General features: G+C 43.7%; 1 protein-coding gene across 1 annotated transcript; it reads right to left on the reverse strand.

Annotated features, from left to right (window-relative positions):
- Positions 1-33: 33 nt before the first annotated feature.
- Positions 34-24,130, reverse strand: LOC124789731 (cuticle protein 18.7). The gene is made up of 3 exons (XM_047257181.1): positions 24,062-24,130; positions 3,842-4,186; positions 34-477 (listed from the first exon to the last, which is right to left on the reverse strand). Exons 1-3 carry the CDS (start codon positions 24,071-24,073, stop codon positions 193-195), a joined length of 642 nt encoding a protein of 213 aa, XP_047113137.1. The 5' UTR covers positions 24,074-24,130; the 3' UTR covers positions 34-192.

A 24,130-nucleotide genomic window follows, 5' to 3' on the forward strand; every position in this document is an offset into this window, starting at 1 on the left:
GGATGTGGATTCAGGTGAAAGAAAACAATGGAGTAAAAACTCACGTATATTTATTAAAAATACAACAGATCACAAAACGATATTTTGGGATGCACGTGTCGGGGGAGGGGGGGTAGAAACGTATGGCACAGTGTTCGGATTGTCCAGCCGGAGTCCGTAGTCGGGCAGCGGTCGCGAGGCACAGCGGCGCGCTCAGACAATGATGCCGCTCTTGGCCCTGATGTGCGCCACGGCGTTGGCCACCTTGCCCGCGGCCACGGCAGGGGTGTCCAGAGGCACACCCTCGGGGGTCAGCAGCGTGCCGTCGTGGTGCACGCTGTAGGCGCCGGGCACCACGCCGTACGAGTAGACGCTGGGCACCACACCGTACAGACCGTGGATGCCCACGGCCTCGGCGGCGTTGCGCACGTTGGCCTCCACGTGGGCGGCTGCGTGGGCCACCTTGGCGGCGGCCACCTCGGGAGTGTCAGCAGGAACCTGGAAACGAGCAACAAACCACTCAGCACCCTTCAACTTCAGCACAGGTAACACAGTCCGAACTGCTAGGTACTATGATCTTTAAAAATTCCTCAGTCTCGCTTTTTTCTCATATTGTCTGGATATATGGATCTGCTATGAGACATAAACATAGAGCAGGAGGAGAACTAATAATGATGCTGCCTAACAGCTCACAAGATTGTACTTTACTGTATATCACGAGAGCCTAGAAAGCCAGCAGAAAAATATAATATTTACAAACAGGATGAGTCTGGAAAATATGACAACCAGTAGAGAGAAAATTTATTGAAACGCTTTCAAGCCCCTGCAGCCTTATTATCTTCCAGAAGTTATCTGAGATGTGACATTGAAAGAAATGGCACTGCACCTGCACCCAGTGTAGCACAGAGTAGATTAGCACACAGAACACAAATTGGTGTCTCACAGCATGTCAGCTTATCTACATTCTGATGAGACCAGTGTGAGAACTAGACCACAGGTGAATCTCTGTCATGATGACAACGGAAGCACTACGTTAAGAAAAATTGGAGCCTTTCATTTTAAAAGTTGCCAGTAATCACACATACTTAAAATCTGGCTCTTCAGTAGAAGAGATGAGTGGTACAACGTGAGTGAGAATATAGGACACAAAGATTTTCTAGGATCTGGCGGTATATGGCACCATATATGGTGCTTTGCAACAAGCTCCAGTCTTGGTATGCCATTAATTGGCTGCGGCCCATGTTCTGGAGCTCGTTATGTTGTGTTCACTTCACCTAGAAATTATCTTTAGCTGATGACTGTGGAGAAATTGGTGGGAATTGAAGGGAGATAACTATACGAGTACAAACATAAGGCAGTCAAGTTTTGAATAATATTAATCAAACAAACATTTTCGTTTGTCTTGATGTGGTTTCTATGCAATACGTGAAGACCATGTTCAATGTACAGTTCTCTGTGTCAAACGCAGGAAGAACTATTTAATATTCGAGAATTGCTAGTACAAGAATTTAACCAACGCAGTTCAGTAGGATTCAGTAGAATCTTGGTTGATATATTATTCATCCAAGGCTACAGTTCCATAGAAATAAGGAAGTGCATCTCTTTCTACTGCACAAGAAACGTCCATTAGTAAAAATGCAGGTGGCATTGTATATGGTGAGAGTTCTGAAGAGATATGGACAAAGTGATGTCTTTATGATGGTTGTATACATGAAGATGTGGACGAATCACTTTGCTGTTACTGTAAACATCTAAATGTTGTTTCGAAATTACGAAAAAGAATGCTATTTTGTTTAATATATTTTATCTCTGTTGTAGGCCATGTTATAGTGCGCATTGTGCCAGAAAGTTCATATGTACACACAGAGAAAGCGATAGGAAGGTGTAGAGGGATAGTGACAGTTTGCATTTTTCACGCGTTACAGGGTGTTATTGCTTCTGGATGTGGATACATCGCTGCTTGTAGGAGAGCAGTTGCCATCATCCAGCACTGACTAAATCACAGTTACCATACTTTGTTAGTAGAGTTGATTACAGAACACATGTAATCTTTCTAGCCATGTGAGATGTACTGTTTACCAGCACCACAATTTCAGTGTAGAACTAGCGGTAATTTTCCTGTGTTACTTGCTATAATTAATGCTTCCCTTTCTGCATATGCTGTTTCCCCATATTATTCAAACTTTTCATTGTTACATTTCAGCATCTTATCAGCAGTGTTAATAAGTATACACAAATTTCTCTGAAGACAGCCATATTGCACTCAATGGTAAAAGTAGTGAGAAGGCACAGGGGAGTGATGCCTTCAGTTAGCTGCTAAAGCCCATAAGGCACTTTTGCCTCTGTAGAGTCCTAATTCAAGTGGGTTCGTGACGCCCTACTTACAAATCGGCGACGATCTAGCTGGTCATTGACCGTCGATTGCCCCTAATAGAATCTTTCATCAAACACTTGTGGTCTACTTAGGTGATAGTTTATGCATGTGAAAACATTGTTATTGCAACAGTGAAGAGCCAGTTGGCCTCAAAAACATAAATTGTTAAATCTCCTATATCCAGTGACACATATATCCTGCATTAGTTGACATAGCACCTTCGAAGTAGTGATGAGCTGCCATTATCAGTACGCATCCCTTTGTAAGAGAAAGCTGTTATGCATAGTGTCCACTCTTGGGCAACACCATTTGTAGCCACAATATTTGCGCATCATATATGGCAAATTTTCAAATGGGACAACGTTTCTACATCTACGGCCTATTCACAAAAACTGTATGTAAACAAAAATTGTTTACATACTAGTACTGGTCAAAAGTAAAAGGAAGGTCATATAAGCAAATATCTGTTGAAATATGTCTTCTCATTCCAGTTCGTCTTTTAAGCAGAAGTAGATACCACAGCCATTTCTGCATGTGGTCAACATGTATCCTGACACATCCTTCGACTCCTTTTTCAAATACAGTGGGCTCCATTTGGAATGTGCCACATGCATTGGTCAGACGCTCCTGCAGCCTCAGAACATTCATGATGGGTTGAGCATATACGAATGCTGTCAAAAGTCCCAGAAATCTAATGATAAATAAGAAGCACATGCCACCAGACCTCCTTGGCCAATCCATCACGCGCAAAATGTTGCGGTAAGGTACTACTGCACTATCGGTAGAACATGGTGAGGTGCCGATCATGCACAAACCAAGTGTTTTTACACGGATAACGTTCTCCAGTACCGCTGTTAGTGCATTGCATATAAATCGGTGATGCAGAGCACCTATTAATCAATTTCATAAAGTGTAAGAACCTACGAGTGTGTCACAGACAATTCCTGGCCATTCATTGAGACTGATGCAACCGTGACGTCTTACCTCCATAGCTGATCAAGGATTTGCATCTGCCCATATGTGTCTATTGTGTTAATTCACTATACCACATCCTGTGAACCCTGTCTCAACTGTAGCTACAACGCATTAGTGCTCACAATTGAAGCTGCCCAAACAAGTAGTGGTTCGTTTTTACCAACCCCATCTCCTGTCGGAATATGTGACAAGTTTTATTATTTTCTTTGGCAACATGTATATTGTCAAGTATGTTGCAGGGCATACTTCCGAAACTACTACAAATTAAAGCTTCTTCCACACGTCTTATGACTTTTGACCATACATGTCATATGCCAATCCCTTTGTGCCACACTGTGATGCGTGAGGCATAAAAAGCAACCCCTGGTGCCTGGTCAGAGAAAAGCTGTGAAGGTGGGTAATGAGGCGTACCTGGATACCTCAGGCGGTAAGAGCTCTGACTACAAAAAGTACAGTACCGGGTTCAACTCCTGGTCTACTACACAGTCCTGGACACTGCAGTGAGACACTTACGGATCCGACGACGGCGGGCACGACGGCGGCGGGCACGGGCACGGGCCCGACGGCGGGCAGCCCGGCGGCGGCGCGGGCGTGCGCCACGGCGTCGGCGGCCTTGCGGGCGGCCACCTCGGGGGTGTCCAGGGGGACGCCGTCGGCGCCGATCACGATGTTGGCGGGCCCGTAGGCGGCGTAGCCGTAGGAGGGCGCCACCGCCACCACGCCGGCCGAGCGCGCCGCGGCCTCGTGGTAGGCGGCGAAGTGCGCCACCTTGGCGGCGGCCACCTCGGGGGTGTCGGCGGGCAGCGACAGGTAGCCCGGCTTGGCCAGGCAGGCGGCGACCAGCGCGCTCACGACGATCTGCGCAACAGCCGAAACCACTCGTCACACTCTCTGCGCACGCCACTGTTATAGCGAAGAAGGGCAGCGTTCAGCATTCCGTCGAAATTAATGTCACTGGACGAACATAGGGTGTGAAATGGAGAGTCGCCCGATGAACCCATTCTGGCACTCGCCTGAAGTAACAACAGTTTACCCAATTGGTGATGCCGGCCATGGTGGTATAGCGGTTCTAGGCGCTCAGTCCAGAACCGCGTGACTGCTACGGTGGCAGGTTCTAATCCTGCCTCGGGTATGGATGTGTGTGATGTCCTTAGGTTAGTTAGGTTTAAGTAGCTCTAAGTTCTAGAGGACTGATGACCACAGATGTTAAGTCCCACACTGCTCAGAGCCATTTGAACCAATTGGTGATGGCTTCTGCCAGATAGAAAATAATGGCCAGACTGGAACACGAACCCAGAACCTTTTGTGGGCAATGACCTTACTAAATTAGCTACCCAGACACGACTCACAGCCTTACCCATATCAGTAGCTCTCTCCTTCCATAATTCCATAATTGATGTTCTGCATGCATTTCTAAACTAGTACTCATAGATAAAGTAAAGCTGTGAAGGTAATTCATGAGTCGTACCTGAACACCTAATCGGTAAGAGCACTGACTACAAAAAGTAGCAGCGTGGGGTTAGCCGAGCGGTCTAGGACGCTGCAGTCATGGACTGCGCGGCTGGTCCCGGCTTAGGTTCGAGTCCTCCCTCAGGCATGGGTGTGTGTGTTTGTCCTTAGGATAATTTAGGTGAAGTAGTGTGTAAGCTTAGGGACTGATGACCTTAGCAGTTAAGTCCCAAAAGATTTCACACACATTTGAACATTTTACAAAAAGTAAAGTACCGGGTTCAAGTCCTGGCCTACTACAAAGTTTTAATCAGCCAAGAAGTTTGAGAACTCCAAACAGGAGAGACTTGTCTTGCCAATGTAAACATTGGTTTCAGAGAAATATGTCATTAAGAGAAAAATGTTAGCAAACCATAGAACAATCGGCAGAAAATTTTATCCCTCACATAAGAAATATTAACAACATCACAGTTTTATTAATGGTGACATTGTCTGAGTTTATGCAGTAATTGCATTTAGTACAATACAATTCCTATGTAATGAGGGGTTTGGATGGTGGCTGAGTGACATATGGATGTCAGGACCGGCACTGGGGGATTGCTCAGGTAGCGGGAGTGGTTCAGGCGACCGCGGGAAATGCGGGTTCCAGTCCCGATACAGCACAAATTTTTCATTTCTCACAAGTATCTGACTCTATTATGTACTCACAACAAGTGAATTCGCCTCATAATGTTAAAGTTGTTGTCTCCAAAGTTGTTAAACCCTTTATTGCTTCAAAGAGATGATTGGAACCAGTCCAGCATATACAATACGTAAGGGTTACCAAATTATGAGGAAAGCAATGGAAGAGTTACCAATGTATTACTTGACGGAATGACCTATAGACGTTGCTCAACGGTAGGTTTCTGTATCAGGCTGTTTACATAGCGGAAAAATGTTTTTCTCAGGTGAACGTGATGGAGAACTTGCAGAGGATTTTCACGTTTTTTATCTGGTGCATGGACAAGTTATTGCCGAAAATTCTCAACGAACTTTAGAAAGAAACTTTCAAAATGAGACGTCGACCGCCTAGGCTCAGGATTGCTTAAACATTTCCACTTACAGTGCAGGACAATTGCTGCACTGTACTGGACCTCCACGCAGAATTCCTTGTAACTTTAGTAGTAAATACAGGAACTGAAACATGAAAAATAGGCTAGTAATTATACTAAAACTTTATCTGAACTGTGTCTCGCAAGTAACGTTAGATCTCTAATATGTTGTAAGCCTATCTAATTGTAGTACCAACTCTTCGATGATGTTGATGACGTTTGTTTTGGGGGCGCTCAACCGCGCGGTCATCAGCGCCCGTACGAAGTTCCAAGTTTTACTCAGTCCAAACTAGTCACTGTCATCAGTGGTGATGAGGATGATGAAATGATGAAGACAGCACGAACACCCACTTCCCAGGCAGAGAAAATCGTCAACCCGGCCGGGAATCGAACCAGGGACTCCGTGATCCAAAGGTAGCAACGCTAGCGACTAGACCACGAGCTGCGCTCCCAAATTTTCGAGAAGTATTTGTCAGTAAAAGGATAGCGCCTTTCAGTACCATGGAGCGCATGACTTCTATGTCATAATGAAGGAAATACACTCCTGGAAATGGAAAAAAGAACACATTGACACCGGTGTGTCAGACCCACCATACTTGCTCCGGACACTGCGAGAGGGCTGTACAAGCAATGATCACACGCACGGCACAGCGGACACACCAGGAACCGCGGTGTTGGCCGTCGAATGGCGCTAGCTGCGCAGCATTTGTGCACCGCCGCCGTCAGTGTCAGCCAGTTTGCCGTGGCATACGGAGCTCCATCGCAGTCTTTAACACTGGTAGCACGCCGCGACAGCGTGGACGTGAACCGTATGTGCAGTTGACGGACTTTGAGCGAGGGCGTATAGTGGGCATGTGGGAGGCCGGGTGGACGTACCGCCGAATTGCTCAACACGTGGGGCGTGAGGTCTCCACAGTACATCGATGTTGTCGCCAGTGGTCGGCGGAAGGTGCACGTGCCCGTCGACCTGGGACCGGACCGCAGCGACGCACGGATGCACGCCAAGACCGTAGGATCCTACGCAGTGCCGTAGGGGACCGCACCGCCACTTCCCAGCAAATTAGGGACACTGTTGCTCCTGGGGTATCGGCGAGGACCATTCGCAACCGTCTCCATGAAGCTGGGCTACGGTCCCGCACACCGTTAGGCCGTCTTCCGCTCACGCCCCAACATCGTGCAGCCCGCCTCCAGTGGTGTCGCGACAGGCGTGAATGGAGGGACGAATGGAGACGTGTCGTCTTCAGCGATGAGAGTCGCTTCTGCCTTGGTGCCAATGATGGTCGTATGCGTGTTTGGCGCCGTGCAGGTGAGCGCCACAATCAGGACTGCATACGACCGAGGCACACAGGGCCAACACCCGGCATCATGGTGTGGGGAGCGATCTCTTACACTGGCCGTACACCACTGGTGATCGTCGAGGGGACACTGAATAGTGCACGGTACATCCAAACCGTCATCGAACCCATCGTTCTACCATTCCTAGACCGGCAAGGGAACTTGCTGTTCCAACAGGACAATGCACGTCCGCATGTATCCCGTGCCACCCAACGTCCTCTAGAAGGTGTAAGTCAACTACCCTGGCCAGCAAGATCTCCGGATCTGTCCCCCATTGAGCATGTTTGGGACTGGATGAAGCGTCGTCTCACGCGGTCTGCACATCCAGCACGAACGCTGGTCCAACTGAGGCGCCAGGTGGAAATGGCATGGCAAGCCGTTCCACAGGACTACATCCAGCATCTCTACGATCGTCTCCATGGGAGAATAGCAGCCTGCATTGCTGCGAAAGGTGGATATACACTGTACTAGTGCTGACATTGTGCATGCTCTGTTGCCTGTGTCTATGTGCCTGTGGTTCTCTCAGTGTGATCATGTGATGTATCTGACCCCAGGAATGTGTCAATAAAGTTTCCCCTTCCTGGGACAATGAATTCACGGTGTTCTTATTTCAATTTACAGGAGTGTAATTCGCTAGAAGGGTAGTCTTATCTGTATCATTCTTAACAGCCACTATCCTCATGTAACATACACAGTATTCTGCATGATTGCCTCATAATGTAGTACAGGACTAGAAAAAGAGAAAGTTGCTACAAATTAAATCCCAAACCAGTTCCGATTCCTGTCCCATGCAGGCACGAAATTTTGCTTCGATAAGCACAGATAACCTGATCTGCAATACATGTACGTTGCGAAGTTGCTTATCGTCGACTCATAAGGTGAATACTGGAAGTTCAGATAAACGAAGTCCCCCATTGCGTCTTCATTTACAAAATAAATGTGTCTGTTATAGTTTTACATTTAGCTGCAGTTTCTTCATTCAAATGTAATTGAAAACTGTAAACTTAAAACGACTCCCAATATATTTTCAGGAGGCACTGTCCCACGGCTCTTATATATTGGAAAAATGTCGTATTACCGCCTTGAGCTCATGGAAAATACTTTATATCAGTCATCTGACCATCATCAGTTCCATAAAAGTAAAAATCATGATGCTGAGAATAACTTTAAGAACGTGATGACAGACGACTGAAACCTGTTGTGCTAATAAAGTATTATACCAGCAGTTCAAGGCAGTAATACGACATCTTTCAAATCTTAAAATGAATGCCTGACTGCTCACCCTTGCTTTCTTTCGAGTCAACGGTTTTTGTCGTAACTCACGTATAATCCCTTGTAAATTGATTACGCATAAGGTCAGAAAACAAAACGCGTTCTTGTCGACGAAATAAATACGTTTCTGGTTAATGGAGCCATTTCGTGCACGTATTATCTTATTAAACAATCACTAAAGCTTGTATATGTCAACTGTTTTCAAAAATACGTTCGCAGTGTGTCGTTAATCCGGTTTTGAGAGTTACCGGGGCTTCAGAAAATAGTGAAGTGTTTATTATTGTATGTGCACCGAACTGGTGGCAGAGAACGGATCGTAGATAATGTCGTGCTGACAGGCTGTCGTTAAACCAAGGTCGAGACAACAACAGCGCCGCCACAAACTTGTCCGACAAGAATCGAACATTAATGACTGCCCCTAGCTTCACATGAGTTATGTCCCATTAAATCTGAACAGAATGCCTCCCGATTTTCTTAGTGCTCTCACGCGTATTTTCGCTCTACACCCGTCCACTTTCGACACCATATACATTTTCTGAACTGAAGTGAAAGGAATCTTCTTGCTTAACGCTGGTACGGGTTCGTAACTGATATCCTCTACTCCAACTGGATTTCCTTGGATTTTTCGTAATATATCGTTGTTCCATGATCTTCGTTCATTTTCCGGCAGATTTGCAAATACCAAGCCGCCCCTGAGCGTGTGAAATTATGCTCATAGCGGTTAATATAAAGTTCAGCACCACTTGCTTTCTCTGGTTTTGATGACTGTAGTGCTGTTATTATTCGCTGCCCTTCTGGGGAATATATACGCTTTTCATGGCTAAAACAAAACAAAAAAAAGCTTGTAAGACAAAAATTTAAAGGCCTCAGGGACAGAAATATGGACACTAAAAGAACGACATTCTTCAGATTTTTACAATTGTCGTTGAAATAATGACGAGGAAATGCTAACGTAAATTGTACATGTCATTGCTACTAATCGAATGAGATAGTATTCACATGGAAAAGGATCCTCAAGTTCTCACGCCTGATACGCATATCGCTAAAGCATCTTAAAATCTTATATTAGTTATACGGATAATTCACATATGTTTTTTATGAATTAATACATGCTGGTTGCCAAACTTTTCCCGTGAAAGTCGCACCTTAACTACCTGCGGTACCAAGTCGTTCTTTTTTATGCTACACAGAAATGGTGATGTGACCAAACACAGAGGTTATCGTCAATGTAACATTGTGTAGGTATAAACCCCGCCATTTTTGGCCTGTTTGTATGATTCTGAAGAGAGTATGGTATCTTCGATCTAAGTTCACCCAAGGTAGACATAGATAAGCAGTTGGTCTAGACAATTTTACGTTGTTTAATTTCGTATTTCATCACAAGAAAATCGATTTAATTTCAAGTATCTCCGAATCTGACAAATCTATTCATTTATTTATTTTTATCTGAAGAAAAAAACTACGGTCATTGTACCTGAAACTACAACGGTCATAGCTTTTTCAAACTGTCACTACATTGGCCAAATTTGATTTGGTGGAACTCACGGAATACTTCGATCTGGACTGAGGAACTACGAACAGACTGTTTGTACAGAAATGAAAAGATGCGCAGTTTCGTTTGTGTTTTTTTTTCTATTAGAGAACGATCTGCAGTTGAAGCACACATCGACCCGCTGTAGGCAATACCGTAACTGAGACCGTGATCATTTATCTCCATTGGGTATCAATCATATGTTACCACCAGACATAGTGTTTCCCCTGTGGATGCAAAACTCGCTCTTAGCTTTTGTATTACGCATATTATTTACCTTGGAAGGCTCAGCAGCCGAAAAAGAGGCTCAGAGTGTAGGAATGTGAAATTAAAACAGGTTTTAATTTATAATTTTTTTTTTCGCTTTCCCAGAAAATACGATGTTTCATTTCGTACATCAATATGTCCTGGTACACGAATAAATGTTGCAGAACATGTGTATTAAGAGGTAGTCCGAAATTTTTTTAAAAGTTCCCTTATTTGCTTAAATTGTTCTATGGGGCGGCTGTTTGATAGTAGTGTTCATCCTAAGTTTGCCAGGAACTCTGTTATCGAGTTACAAAGCGGTTTGTGAGAAAGTGTCTCCGAGAAGCATTCATAGCGGTAAAAAACAGTTGGCATGGAATTTCTATGACGACCTAGCAGGCGTTATGAAAATTATGAAAGTGCTCGAATGCGAGACTGGACGAACCTGTTGAAATTTCTCCACAAAAGCGGACCAAAAGCGTTTCGAGTGAGCAGAGCAGTGGATGTCTGAAGCTGCCAAACAGGCCCGCATGACCACCGTGTCCACAGTGATATTATGTTATATATTTGCTATCTGGACGCTGCCAGTTGCAACAAAACCAAATAACACGCACTTGTTAGCCCTAATATGACACTAAGATTATAACGCTGTTATACGTTTCTGTAACAAAATGAAGCAGCAACGAACAACTAGCTCCATCCAGCAAGCAAATACGTAACATAATGTCATTGTTCCACCTGAAGATGAGAGTATAAACTCTCGAAACGCACCGTGCTATGAAATATAAAGAATGGCTGACGCAGATAATTGTTTATTTTCACAAGCAGTCGCAGTTCTTTACAGCAGTCCAACAAGGACGGCGTAAAGATAATGATATTTGTTTAAACGCGTCGCAGTTGTGTTGAAGCATAGTATTTGTGAACTATCCTACATATGGTGGTAGAAAATATATTGAAAATGTCTAGTATCAAGTCATTTGGTTACAGGTCAGACAGCAGAGCTTCGGGAATTTCCGCCAAAGACCAGTCTTCCGACTGCAGGTGGTCCTTCTACCTGGTGCAATGGATACATGCAAAGTCAGACGTGGGCATAAAATGGTTTCTTAAAGACAAAACTGTAGGGAATGAAACTATGTCATCAGAGTTAGCATTAAGTTCAATTTTACTTGAAAAAAAAAATCACGGAAGTTACATGCTTCTATTGCGTTCAAGGCAGTCACCCTCTTAAGAGGAGGTTTACTATATTTTGGTTCAAAAATCGATTTTTGTAAATTGCATTTTTGGATCCATAAAGTGTTTAGCTCCACCCCTGAAACGGCTTTTCCGAATACGGAACGGAAATATCCTTTTTCACGCACCAGTTTTTTTCTGTCGGAGGACGAGTTATTGACCGATGCTTGGGAGGAAACACACAAAATTCAAATGAAAGTTTGAACACGTCTGTTTGGAGGTTAGCCTCCAAGCATTTGCATTCAGGTGCGACTTTCCTGACAGTGAGCAGCTTCAACGAAGGGTATCTAGCAATTTTTAAGACCATGACAACGATGGACGTCACCCTGGGACTCTGTTCGACGGAGTTCGCTAAGCATTCGGACGACCACCGGATTCAAGCGGCCGAAAACCGCTTGTCACCGGCCGTACGAGCGGCTCTGGAGCAGCGCAGGATGGTCCACATCGAGCAGAACGCCCTCAATGAGGAAGAGGAAGGACTAGTTTATGGACCCGAAATAGCATACTGAACGTATGTTGCACAATACTGCATATTAGGAAGTCAAAACTTCAAACGGGTTTTTCTCGAAATTACTTTTTTTTTTTAATCGCGCGTTATGATAACTTCAAATCTACAGAACCGCTTGCCATGATTCTTTGTTTCCGACGAAGCTAAGTAAATTGTCTAGGAGTTGTGCCACTATAAATATTTTTACTTGGCCGAAAAAGTCGAAAAATCGATGAAAAAGACCTATTTTTCAAATGGCCGCCATTTTGTTTCCTACAGTCCAAATAACTTACGAGAGGTACAACTCCTAATTAATCTTATATACTTCGCTAACATTAACTCGATTTTGGTTTCAGACGAGCCGGCTGACCTGTGACATACCGCACGTGGAGGTCTACATCGAAATTTTGTTTCGTTCCGACGGCACTTCCCCCTTTGCTCTTCGACATCCCCGGTAGAAAAAATTCCAGTTTGTAGAGGAAATATCGATAAACATTTTGGTCAGACATCGATATCTGTAACATGTCCCGAGAAAAAAATTCTCAAAGAATATGCTTTTTTCGAGGCAAAGATGGTAATCCTCCAATTAAGTCATCTCCTTGTCTCTCCTGTTGCGATTTTCTAGTTATATTGTCAAGTAAGGACTAGTGGACCAACCATCCAGTACCGGCGTCACGTAAATACTTATTATGTGGGGACAGAGCACGTCTGGTCTGTCAGTGGAAAACAAGAAGCTGTAAATATACGTTACAATTACGAAACTGGACCGGGCTGAATATTGCCTAAGTGGCCACCGGGAGGAAAAATAAAACGTGATTGGGAACAGAAGGACCTGCAGGAGGCAGCAGACAAACGACCGCGCCTGTCGGGTCCCTCAAGGCCTGTGGCCACGCCTCGCAGTCCTGCGTACTGCGGCGGAGGCGGAGGTTGGGCCACGCCGCCTCCGGCAAGGTCAGGGCCTGGTGGGCGATCGCGACTGCCTGCCCACCTGCCCACCTGCCACGGCGCACCCAACGCTCTGCCCAACCCCGAACTGGTTTAAGCACCTGCATCTACTCGTCAGAACTAAATTCCAGAACGAGATTTTCACTCTGCAGATTTTACTAATGTGCCGGACCGAGACTCGAACTCGGGACCTTTGCCTTTCGCGGGCAAGTGCTCTACCAGACGGTAGGGTTCGAGTCTCGGTCCGGCACACAAGCAAAGGTCTCGAGTTCGAGTCTCGGTCCGGGGCACAGTTTAAATCTGCCGGGAAGTTTCATATCAGCGCACACTCCGCTGCAGAGTGAAAATCTCGTTCTGGAAACATCCCCCAGGCTGTGGCTAAGCCATGTCTCCGCAATACCCTTTCCTTCAGGAGTGCTAGTTCTGCAAGGTTCGCACGAGAGCTTCTGTAAAGTTTGGAAGGTAGGAGACGAGGTACTGGCAGAAGTAAAGCTGTGAGGACGGGTCGTGAGTGGTGCTTCGGCAGCTCAGTGGTCTCTGCCTCGAGATGACTAGGTGTTATGTGTCTTTGATTATCATTTCATCCTCATTCAGTCGCAAGTCGCCGTAATGGCGTTAAAGAACTTGTGGAGCGGTGGCCGAACCGCCCTGCGAGGGGTCTCCCGGCCACCAGTGTCATACGCTCGTTACATTATTTTAAGCCGGCATGGTAGCTCAGCGTGTTCGGTCAGAGGATTAGCTGCCCTCTGTAATAAAAAAACTGAGTTAACGGATCAACGACGAACTGAAACGGGTGTCTTGTGACGTCCGCCCCGAGCAGATGAAACGAACGAAAAACGAACAAAATGAGATTAAAAAAAAAAAGTGGTAGAGCACTAGCCCGCGAAAGGCAAAGTTCCTGAGTTCGAGTCTCGGTCCGGCACACAGTTTTAACCTTCCGGGAAGTTTCAAGAGCTAAATTCATTGCAAACCTTTTCCGAAAATCTATAACAACGAGGGTTTTTTTTTTCCCGCCACATCCTATTTGAAGATTTTCTCGGTCTTCTCGTCGAGCAGTATGTGGGTGGAATTTCGATCCTTAATTACAGCATAGAGCAAACGAATATCGCCGCTACTACTGTATTCCTCTTCTATAACCACTCTCAACCTGTAATTAGCGGACTCTGATACGTCTTCAGTCAGTACTGAAATTGTCAGTCACCATGTGCTGAGAAAAGTAATGCCGATCTCTTGGATGAATTGTCGCCACTGAAACGTAAAACACTCCGACAGTTGGGTTCTCGCTTTAACCGAGTTCCAATAGGTGGATGTGTAGGACAAGCTTCGTGTCTCCAAACATAATTTTTTTTCTTTTTTACAAGATATACTTAGGATGGGAGATATAAGATATACTTAGGATATAAGATGAACATCAACAAAAGAAAAACGAGGATAATGGAATGTAGTCGAATTAAGTCGGGTGATGCTGAGGGAATTAGATTAGGAAATGAGACGCTTAAAGTAGTAAATGAGTTTTGCTATTTGGGGAGCAAAATAACTGATGATGGTCGCAGTAGAGAGGATATAAAATGCAGACTGGCAATGGCAAGGAAAGCTTTTCTGAAGAAGAGGAATTTGTTAATATCGAGTATAGATTTAAGTGTCAGGAAGTCGTTTCTGAAAGTATTTGTATGGAGTGTAGCCATGTATGGAAGTGAAACACGGACGATAAATAGTTTGGACAGGAAGAGAATAGAAGCTTTAGAAATGTGGTACTACAGAAGAATGCTGAATATTGGATGGGTAGATCACGTAACTAATGACGAGATATTGAACAGAATTCGGGAGAAGAGAAATTTGTGGCATAACTTGACTAGAAGAAGGGATCGGTTGGTAGGACATGTTCTGAGGCATCAAGGGATCACTAATTTAGCATTGGAGGGCAGCGTGGAGGGTAAAAATCGTATAGGGAGACCAAGAGATTAATACACTAAGCAGATTCAGAAGGATGTAGGTTGCAGTAAATATTGGGAGATGAACAAGCTTGCACAACATAGAGTAGCTTGGAGAGCTGCATCAAACCAGTCTCATGACTGAAGACCACAACAACAACAACAACTTTGAAACTGGAGATGTGTCCACATTCGTAAAATTTATCTACCATTTGGTTTCTGTTCAGCGCTTTTTGAGACAGTTAATTATGTACTGTGCGATGCGGCTGCTGTTGCCGCCTTCGCGAAGCGTCTTAGAAGCGCAAGAAAAAATGGTGGTGAGGCCGACTTTATCGGTACAGCATCGGTTTAATTTTCTTGGCTGGTAGAAACACTGGCATAAAATCTTGTCTACCCAACACCTTGCTATTTTTCATTAGCTGTATCGCCGTGTAAACGACGTAAGCGGATTGTTTCGTGATTACACACCGTCTTCTTTTGTGCTCGCTACTGACGCTCTCTCGGGCTAGTCTCCAGTTATCTTTTTTTGGTATAGTTCTTGAAATAAACATAGCAACGTATCATAAGCAGGTACATAGACGCATGTGACGTCGATGACATTATGCTCAGTTGATAAATTTTCTCTTCGTAAAGGACTATATTCGTGTTTCCGGAGCGAGTAACGACTGTCCTACTTACTGATTGTCTGGAAACTGCGTAGGAAATATACTGTGTTACTCTAATACTCATAAATTTGCTGTCATGAAAGGATAACGTATACATCTCTGCGCCCGTGGACACTCTGCAACGCTTCAGTCACTGTTACCCTTTAAGACAGAAACACAGCCGTCTTGATAAATGGACTGATATCATAGGAGTCTGTATCTGTTCATGAGCAGCTACTTCATTCGTATGTGTGCGTATCTGTAAGAGAAAGCGAAAATATGGGAACCTAACAAATATGACATACTATTAGTACTGAACTACGAAGAGAGAAGATTTAAAAAATGGAGAGTAGCAGGTGCAGTATCGCAGCCATACGAATGGCAGAAATGGATTGTAGTGTTCGAAAGTGGTACGTAAACTAGACTGCAAAGATTGCAATTTCGTCATATTAATTGTAAGAACTTACATAGATTTAAAAACCTGTGATTGTAAATGCAATGCTATATACTCCCTGTTTTCCAGGAGGTCTCCGTGAACCTAAGCAGTGCCGACTATTTCTTTTAATACACCATTAGGCAAAAATTAAATGTCTTTTCATATTACCTACGTTTGAGTTCGTAGAACGACATATTTAAAATAAAAATATAGCTAAGAAAGTCTCATACATATTCTGGTTCCTGATCGTAATATTTCTTTCATGTATCATAATAAAAAATACCAACAGGTAGTCTTCTTAAACATGAGGTCCTCCCTTTACTACAGGAACGTATATCATAGTCGATTTGGGCAGATTTTGGTAATCTGACTGATTTTATCTTTAGCGTGAGGAATGTACTGGCAAATGGTTTTGAAGACATCACACAAGGGCAGCTGTTCCCGGTAGTTCCTGGAGCCCAGCACACGAAAGCTTTGGCTATTGTGCTTTGTGGGTGGGTACCTCCATTCGTTCCAGGCCGCAGGGAGCTCTCAGTTTATTGTATGATAATTTGCCATTGTTGCTTACTGAGGGCAGCCGCCAAGACGGGAATTTTTTGCATGAAGAATCATGTGTGATGACTGCTACAAGCAGATACATCTAAAAATATCGTTTCATAGTGTCCTCTTGTGCAGGAATGTATACACAGCTTCTGCGCTGTTCCAACTGCCAAAACACATCCATTGTCCATGCAACTAGCCTGGCCTCCCTCTCGTCTGCAGAATTATGATATCATAAGAATTAGGAGACAATCATTTCGGTGAAAGATGTTCACGTCCGTTTTTCAATTGATATTTTGCATAATTTCCTTCAAGCAGTACTCAGATTTATTATTTTATGTTTTGCTCTGTAGTTCAGCTGCTTTTGGTGTTCTCTCTCGCTGAATGGAGTGGAAAGACACAAATGCTACCAGCAAACGGTATCTCTTCCACTACGCACCATATAGTATTTCGTACAGTAGAAAGGTGCATGTAGTTTCACATTTCGTCGATACTGAGACAGTGTGTGAATCACATTATGAGCATCAAGTGTCGATACTTAAGGATGACTTGTTTAGTGCATCATTTGTACTACAGTTGACGCACACAAATGAGACAGATTTTACTGGATTATTTTGCAAAGCAGAAATATCAGTAGAGCTCCTACAGTCTATTGGAACAACTCGATCTTAACTTGCAGCAGCAAATAGTGTGGCTAAGAGCATACCGATCGGTTCAGTTATATCGCTGACCACATAGCCACGAGATTTCGTTGTCATAGCTCAGAATTTCCTTACACTTGTTAAGTGATTATGACGTGTAACTATTTTTTTCGTAAAAACAGGTATCACGTCTACAATTCTAAAGTCCGGTAATGCAGTTAAGTATTTTACTGTATTAAAATTTCCCTTTTCATGTACGTATAACTTCACATAATTCGCGTTTATTTTATTATACCAGGTGATTTCATGATGATGTTACAAAATATCGTTGATGATGGGGAGGAATAAATGCACCAATTTGAGGTAAGTAACCCTGGTCAGGAAACAACCGAGTCGAAAGTTATAAGCAGATATCGTTCTGATACTACTGACAGTGGACCTCTTCTACTGCAAGCTCTTAGCCTCCAACATTTTTGTAGCAACTACTATGGACCAAAACAAGAAAAAAATGTCCAATGAACGCGAACTCTAAAGTGATTACCTTAAATCTATGACCACTTGTTCGTCATTGCTGTTGTTAAGCACATCTCTTCTCATAGTTCTTATGGTACGCATATGTACGAGACAATTTTCCTTGTTTTGGTCCATATTACCTCCTCCCAAATTATGGAAAACAGATTGTAGTACGCTCGGTCGTTCCCGGACCAGTCTCGTTTACCTCAAATCGATGCATTTGCCTTTCCCCATCATTCCTGAAAGTATGTAGCATCACCACGGAGTCACCTTTTATGCCAGGCTTACCACGCTCTGCTTATAAAATAATGTGCTCTATATAAGTATGACCACTATGATATAAATAAGTGCATTTAACATGTTATACTCCATAAGTTTTCTTTTCATTCGGTAGACTAAACGACAAATGGTTTATTCGTGATATGAATTTTAATCATTCTATACCTGATACGTATTACAGACACTTGGTACACAGCCTAAACTGCATAGTAGAGAATAATACAGAATGTAAGGATAGTTTAACCCTAACATTATGAGCCAGTGAAGCAAACTGATATCAACCAAGAATTATCATGGGTGTGTACCCCATTCCAATCATAATATTAGAGGGTGTGGGCTTTACTATTGCTGTTGCCTACCTCGGATTTTGTGCAAAATTAATGGTATCACAAATTATTGTTACATCTGTACATGGTAATGTATGTGGGAAATTGACGATTCTTTCGGACAAAATTTAGCAATGTATCCTCGGAGTCTTTCGCGAGGGCATACATGAATGAAACGTTCTCATTTTATTACAATTGACGCGGCTTGAAAACCGAGAACGTTTTATTCAAAATTTGCCAATGTACGTCTTTCGAATATTACTCTTATACTGCAACAACTTTGCTTTTAATACTTTTACTGTGTATGAAATTTATGTAATTATAGTTTGTTTTGGTCAGTACAAGTACATCCGAAGAGTATGGAAAACGAATTTAGAGTTACAATTAGTCCTGTAATGTAACACTAAATGGAAATACTTTTATAGTAAATAGCGATATATTAAAAACGTGTGTGTGTTTGCCTGGTCGTCTTCCGTAGCAGCTGTTAAAATCAGTTGTTACGGTTTCTCAGTCTTAAAATTACAGCGGTTTAATTAAAGAGAATTTTTACGCCAAACGTGTTTCGCTTTTATTGATAAAGCATCTTTTATGAACAAAATGCTGTTTTTAATCTAAAACCATCAAAAATGTACAAACACATGTATTCAATTTGAAGAACGATCAGAGAAGATGCTTTATATGTAAAAGCGAAACGTGTGTGATGAAAAATTTTCTTTATTTAAATTGCAGTAATCTTAAGATGGAGAAACCAGAAACAACTGATGTTGAGAATGTATTTATTTATCATCAACTACTACACTCGGATGAAGATAAGGCTCTAATTTACAGAAATATTTCTTTATGTATTCATGGTTAGAGAACGACTGTGTAACGTATGCAACGTTAATGTTTTAATTTTTCAAAAAACGATAGTGTATGTTCGCAGTTCTTGTATGCCACAACTGAAGTGAAACCTGGGGCATAATCACATCATCCTACTCTTACATATTATAATAGATACTTACCAGAACGCTTTAAAGCGAAGTCACAGTCAAAGTCGCCGGCTGGAGTGGCCGAGCGGTTCTAGGCACTACAGTCTGGAACCGCGCGACCGCTACGGTCGCAGGTTCGAATCCTGCCTCGGACATGGATGTGTATGATGTCCTTAGGTTAGTTAGGTTTCAGTAGTTCTAAGTTCTAGGGGACTGATGACCCTAGACGTTACGTCCCATAGTGCTCAGAGCAATTTGCACCATAGTCAAAGTCATACTCCCATCTGAGAAATACTTCGGATGCCTACATATCTCAATACGTGTCATAACTGCGCGTGAAAAAATTTGAAGGAAGGGCATGTCTTCTCAAGAATCTTTCAACAGAGCAAGAAGTGGCAGAATTGTACCGCAATCTTGACTCTCGCCTAGCGCCAAGCGCAGTTATCCGGTAGTTACATACGTCATCCTCTGACGACCGAAAAGAATTCGACAGAGTCGGCAGTTTTTCCTCTTGGCGCTCGGATGACGGATGACGCGCGTCACCGCAGATGGGCATTCCTGCCGGATCAGCGCCGCCTGGCCGGCAGGTGACGTATTAATGCACGCGCAGTGGCTGTCGCCCTGCAGACACCGCACTCGTTTATCATCGGCGGCAGGCTTTGCAGTGCGGGGATAGAAGCACGATATACGACGCCTAGAAGCTGAGTCGGCGTTCTTCAATAACCACTGTGCCTGTTTTGCATGGGAACACAGTGATACCTGCCCCACTAGCGTGATTAAAGGAACACACTAACCAGTGGCTGAAAATAACGAGGACGCTTTGGAATCCTTATTTCCTCTCATATTTACACTGGCCACCTAACATGGTCACCTTCGTAATCGATTTCAGGATTCCTTAAATATATTAAAGTACTTTCACTATCTTGTAGACATGGTCAGTAAAGTGCTGAAACGTCTGATCTGGCAGACAGTTGCAGATATATGCCAACTATTTCGCGAAAGCCTACTTACAAAGTTTCAAGCAGCATTACTGAGTGAGGACTCTGGGAAACTAGTACACTCCCAAAGTGCCGCTCCCACAAGGATCTCGGAAACAAGATCAGCCTAAATAAACACGCCTGGAGCCATTGAAGCAACGACTGTTCCTTGGCTCCAAATGCCAAACGTATGGGAAGAAACCATAATAATATTCTGGGGCAACTCAACACTTAGGCAAAAGGTATTCACTGCTCAAAAGAAAGTAGTTAGAGTAATGTGAGGGGTTCATAGTCGCACATCTTGTAGGCATCTGCGGCCGGTGTGGCCGTGCGGTTCTTGGCGCTTCGGTCTGGAACCGCGTGACCGCTACGGTTGCAGGTTCGAACCCTGCCTCGGGCATGGATGTGTGTGATGTCCTTAGGTTAGTTAGGTTTAAGTAGTTCTAAGTTCTAGGGGACTGATAACCACAGATGTTAAGTCCCACTGTGCTCAGAGCCATTTTTTTGTAGGCATCTGTTTAAAAGGTTAGGAATTCTTACAACTGCTTCACAGTACATTTACTTAGTAATGACATTTTTTCTCAATAACATGGACCATTTTACGAGTAAAATCAACAGCGACATTCATGATTACAATACCAGAAAAATAAAGACTTACACTATCCTTTACTTAACCGATCTTTGGCACAGAATGGGGTAAAATATGCTGCTATAAAACTTTTTGATAAGTTACCAGATGAAATAAAATGTCTGACTGACAGCAGTAACAGTTTCAAAAAGAAATTGAAATCATACCTCCTCGACAACTCCTTCTATACCATAGATGAATTCTTGAATATGAGTAAATAAATCTGGAGATATAATATATGCATTTTGTGCCATTTAAGGTAATGGGATAGATAACAGAAATATTTAGGTATAACAATATAATGTAAACAAAAAAAAAAACTTATTTCATGGTCGCATTTCTCGTGCATTTGACACGTTCCACATCATAACGGTTTTTCCGTGTTGATCAATGGAACGCGTAACTAACTAAACTAATATGCGGTACACTGCAAACTACCCTCTGCTAGGCGTTACACAATGGATTGCACAGTATTGATATGGACATCGACGTTTTTGCGTATCTTGTGTGAAAGTCTGTCGGGCAATTATAAAAGTGGTAAAAGACACCCACAGAAAGCCCCTAGCAGATCATCATGTCATTGCGACACTGCATCTACGTTTGTTGGTGAGCCGAAGAAAAGAGTGCATGCTAGAAATTTTAGGAGGAGATAGAGCATGTCATCTAGGAAACAAACTGCGCAAGATACTGAATGTGGCAGGTCTATAGGAATGGAAAACCAGTGCCAGAAAGGAAGAGTTGGAAAAAAGAGAATTAAGCTAACTAATGTAAGTGAAAAAGGAAAAATATGTTGCTTCGGCAATAAGTATTATAGAGTGTAAGGTTGGTTTTTGAACGAATTTCGATGTCGTTTGAATATAGTATGAGCCATTGCGGAAGGTATTCACTGGAAGGCCTTTACGGCTGCCACATGTACTAATTCAGGAGCGTCGATGGAGAACTGCAATCCTTCTCCAACAAAGTAAGAGCTCTGCGCCGCAGGGCTGGGTTCTAGAGTGTTCTTGATCTGCTCTCGAAGCAGCGTAAAAGTTAATTTACGTCTGACAACAGTTATGTAGAGTGGCTAGCGAGTTAATGAAGAACTGAAGACTGTCAATATCTTTGGAAGACGTCGAGTGTCCAAATCGCCATCCGACCATCTTGAATTAGATTTCCTATGTCTACCCTAAATGTTTTTCTGTGAATGCCATGATGCTTAGTTAAATCATCTATGGTTGCTGCCATCTTTTACAGACTGAGTTAGTACTTCGTGGTGAAAGACCTTAACGTGGCAAATCATTAAACTGTTTGCTAGGTTCCTATGTATTTTACTAATGCTCATCCACGACGCCTCACGGCATTTGCTACGACATCGTTGGCTACGATCACAAGTGCAGTCCCCTGCTGGCCGCTCCATTGTCACGTTTGTGGTTTCTGGATGGCAATAGCACACATTAACACGAGGCTCGTTATTTTACAACATTTCTGATAATCGACTTGAGTACTGTGTGAATGTTTGCGTTAGATACATGACAGATTACGTACGTTTCTAATATTACGTCAGCATATAGTGAGTTCGTAGCTCTCCATGACTCCTGTCAAGCACTAATAGGCTGACAGTGTGTTAAAAAGGTACATGAAATTAATAAGGTGTCCCTAGCTGCTTCAACTCCAATATTCGCACAATTGTTATTGGCTCATTCACGTACCTCGTAAATTAATGAAAAATGATTGATCAACCCCTTTACCCTGAAGAGTGCAAAAACCGACAAATTCATATGACACTTTGGATAGGACATTTCCTAGAGTGTATTCAGCCGCGTAACCAGAAACGTATTCCATCTTTTCTCACATCCTTCATGACGGGTTGACGTTGTGTCTCGAATATGTCTTCCCATCGTAAGTGAGTGCGATGATTAACTGTAGAGTTTAATGTCTAGCCATGTTGCAAATAACATTGAGGGAGAGGGGAGAGAGGTTAAAAACCAATGGATGTACCGGTTGGACAACTCCAAAAAAATGGTTCAATTGGCTCTAAGCACTATGAGGCAACTGCCTTGCCGCAGTGGCTACACCGGTTCCCGTGGGATCACCGAAGTTAAGCGCTGTCCGGCGTGGTCGGTACTTGGATGGGTGACCATCCAGGCCACCATGCGCTGTTGTCACTTTTCGGGGTGCACTCAGCCTTGTGATTCCAATTGAGGAGCTACCCTACCGAATAGTAGCGGCTTCGGTCAAGAATACCATCATAACGACCGGGAGAGCGGCGTGCTGACCTCACGCCCCTCCTATCAGCATCCTCCTCTGAGGATGACACGGCGGTCGGATGGCCCCGGTAGGCCACTCGTGGCCTGAAGACGGAGTGCTAAGCACTATGGGACTTGACATCAGAGGTCATCAGTTAAACCGAACTAACCTAAGGACATCACACACATCCACACCCGAGGCACGATTCGAACCTGCGACCGTAACAGCAGCACGGTTCCGGAGTAAAGCACCTAGAACGGCTCGCCCCAGCGGCCAGCTGGGAAACTCCAAATAGTATGAAGAGGGCTACCGAGCATGAAGTCCTCTTCCAACGGACGGATCACCACCATCAGAAGCCCTCATTCTACTGGACAATTTGGAGAGGTTTGATGTTTAATCTAACGTACTTTGGTAACTAATCCATCGCCTCCCCTCTTCTAGGTGGCTAAATGCGATGAAGAATACGTCTACCACCATGGTTCAAATGGCTCTGAGCACTATGGGACTTAACTTCTGAGGTCATCAATCCCCTAGAACTTAGAACTACTTAAACCTAACTAACCTAAGGATATCACACACATCCATGCCCGAGGCAGGATTCTAATTGCGACCGTAGTGGTCACACGGCTCCAGACTATAGCGGCTAGAACCGCTCGGCCACTCCGGCCGGCGTAGTAAGCAAAGTCCGTGTCGAGCGATACCGAACAATCGAGTGCTAGCAATCTCTATTACAGAGTCCTAGATGATGTAGAAATGCGTCCATAATATTATTCTGGCTCATATTCAAACCATTGAATGTTACCCCATTTAAGATCTGTGTCGTAAAAATTACTGGACACCTTGTAAAACCAACAGTTATAGCACATATCCTATCCCACGATGAAAAAAGTAAAGTCCTGGAGTTTGCCTGACAAGAATTGAGTGAACGGACCCCGCAATAGCTCTGGAAATCAGTGCAGCCTATGACAGTGTCTAAGGAAGATGTTGAGCGGTTGGCGTGAATGCGAGGCCGATGCGACAGCGATGGCTACTCACCAGGACCTTCATGGCTTCTGGAGTCTGAACTGTACCTGGAGAGGCGCCCGGCGGACGCTCTTATATACT

This window comes from Schistocerca piceifrons, chromosome 3, assembly GCF_021461385.2.
Source record: "Schistocerca piceifrons isolate TAMUIC-IGC-003096 chromosome 3, iqSchPice1.1, whole genome shotgun sequence".
Taxonomy (NCBI): domain Eukaryota; kingdom Metazoa; phylum Arthropoda; class Insecta; order Orthoptera; family Acrididae; genus Schistocerca; species Schistocerca piceifrons.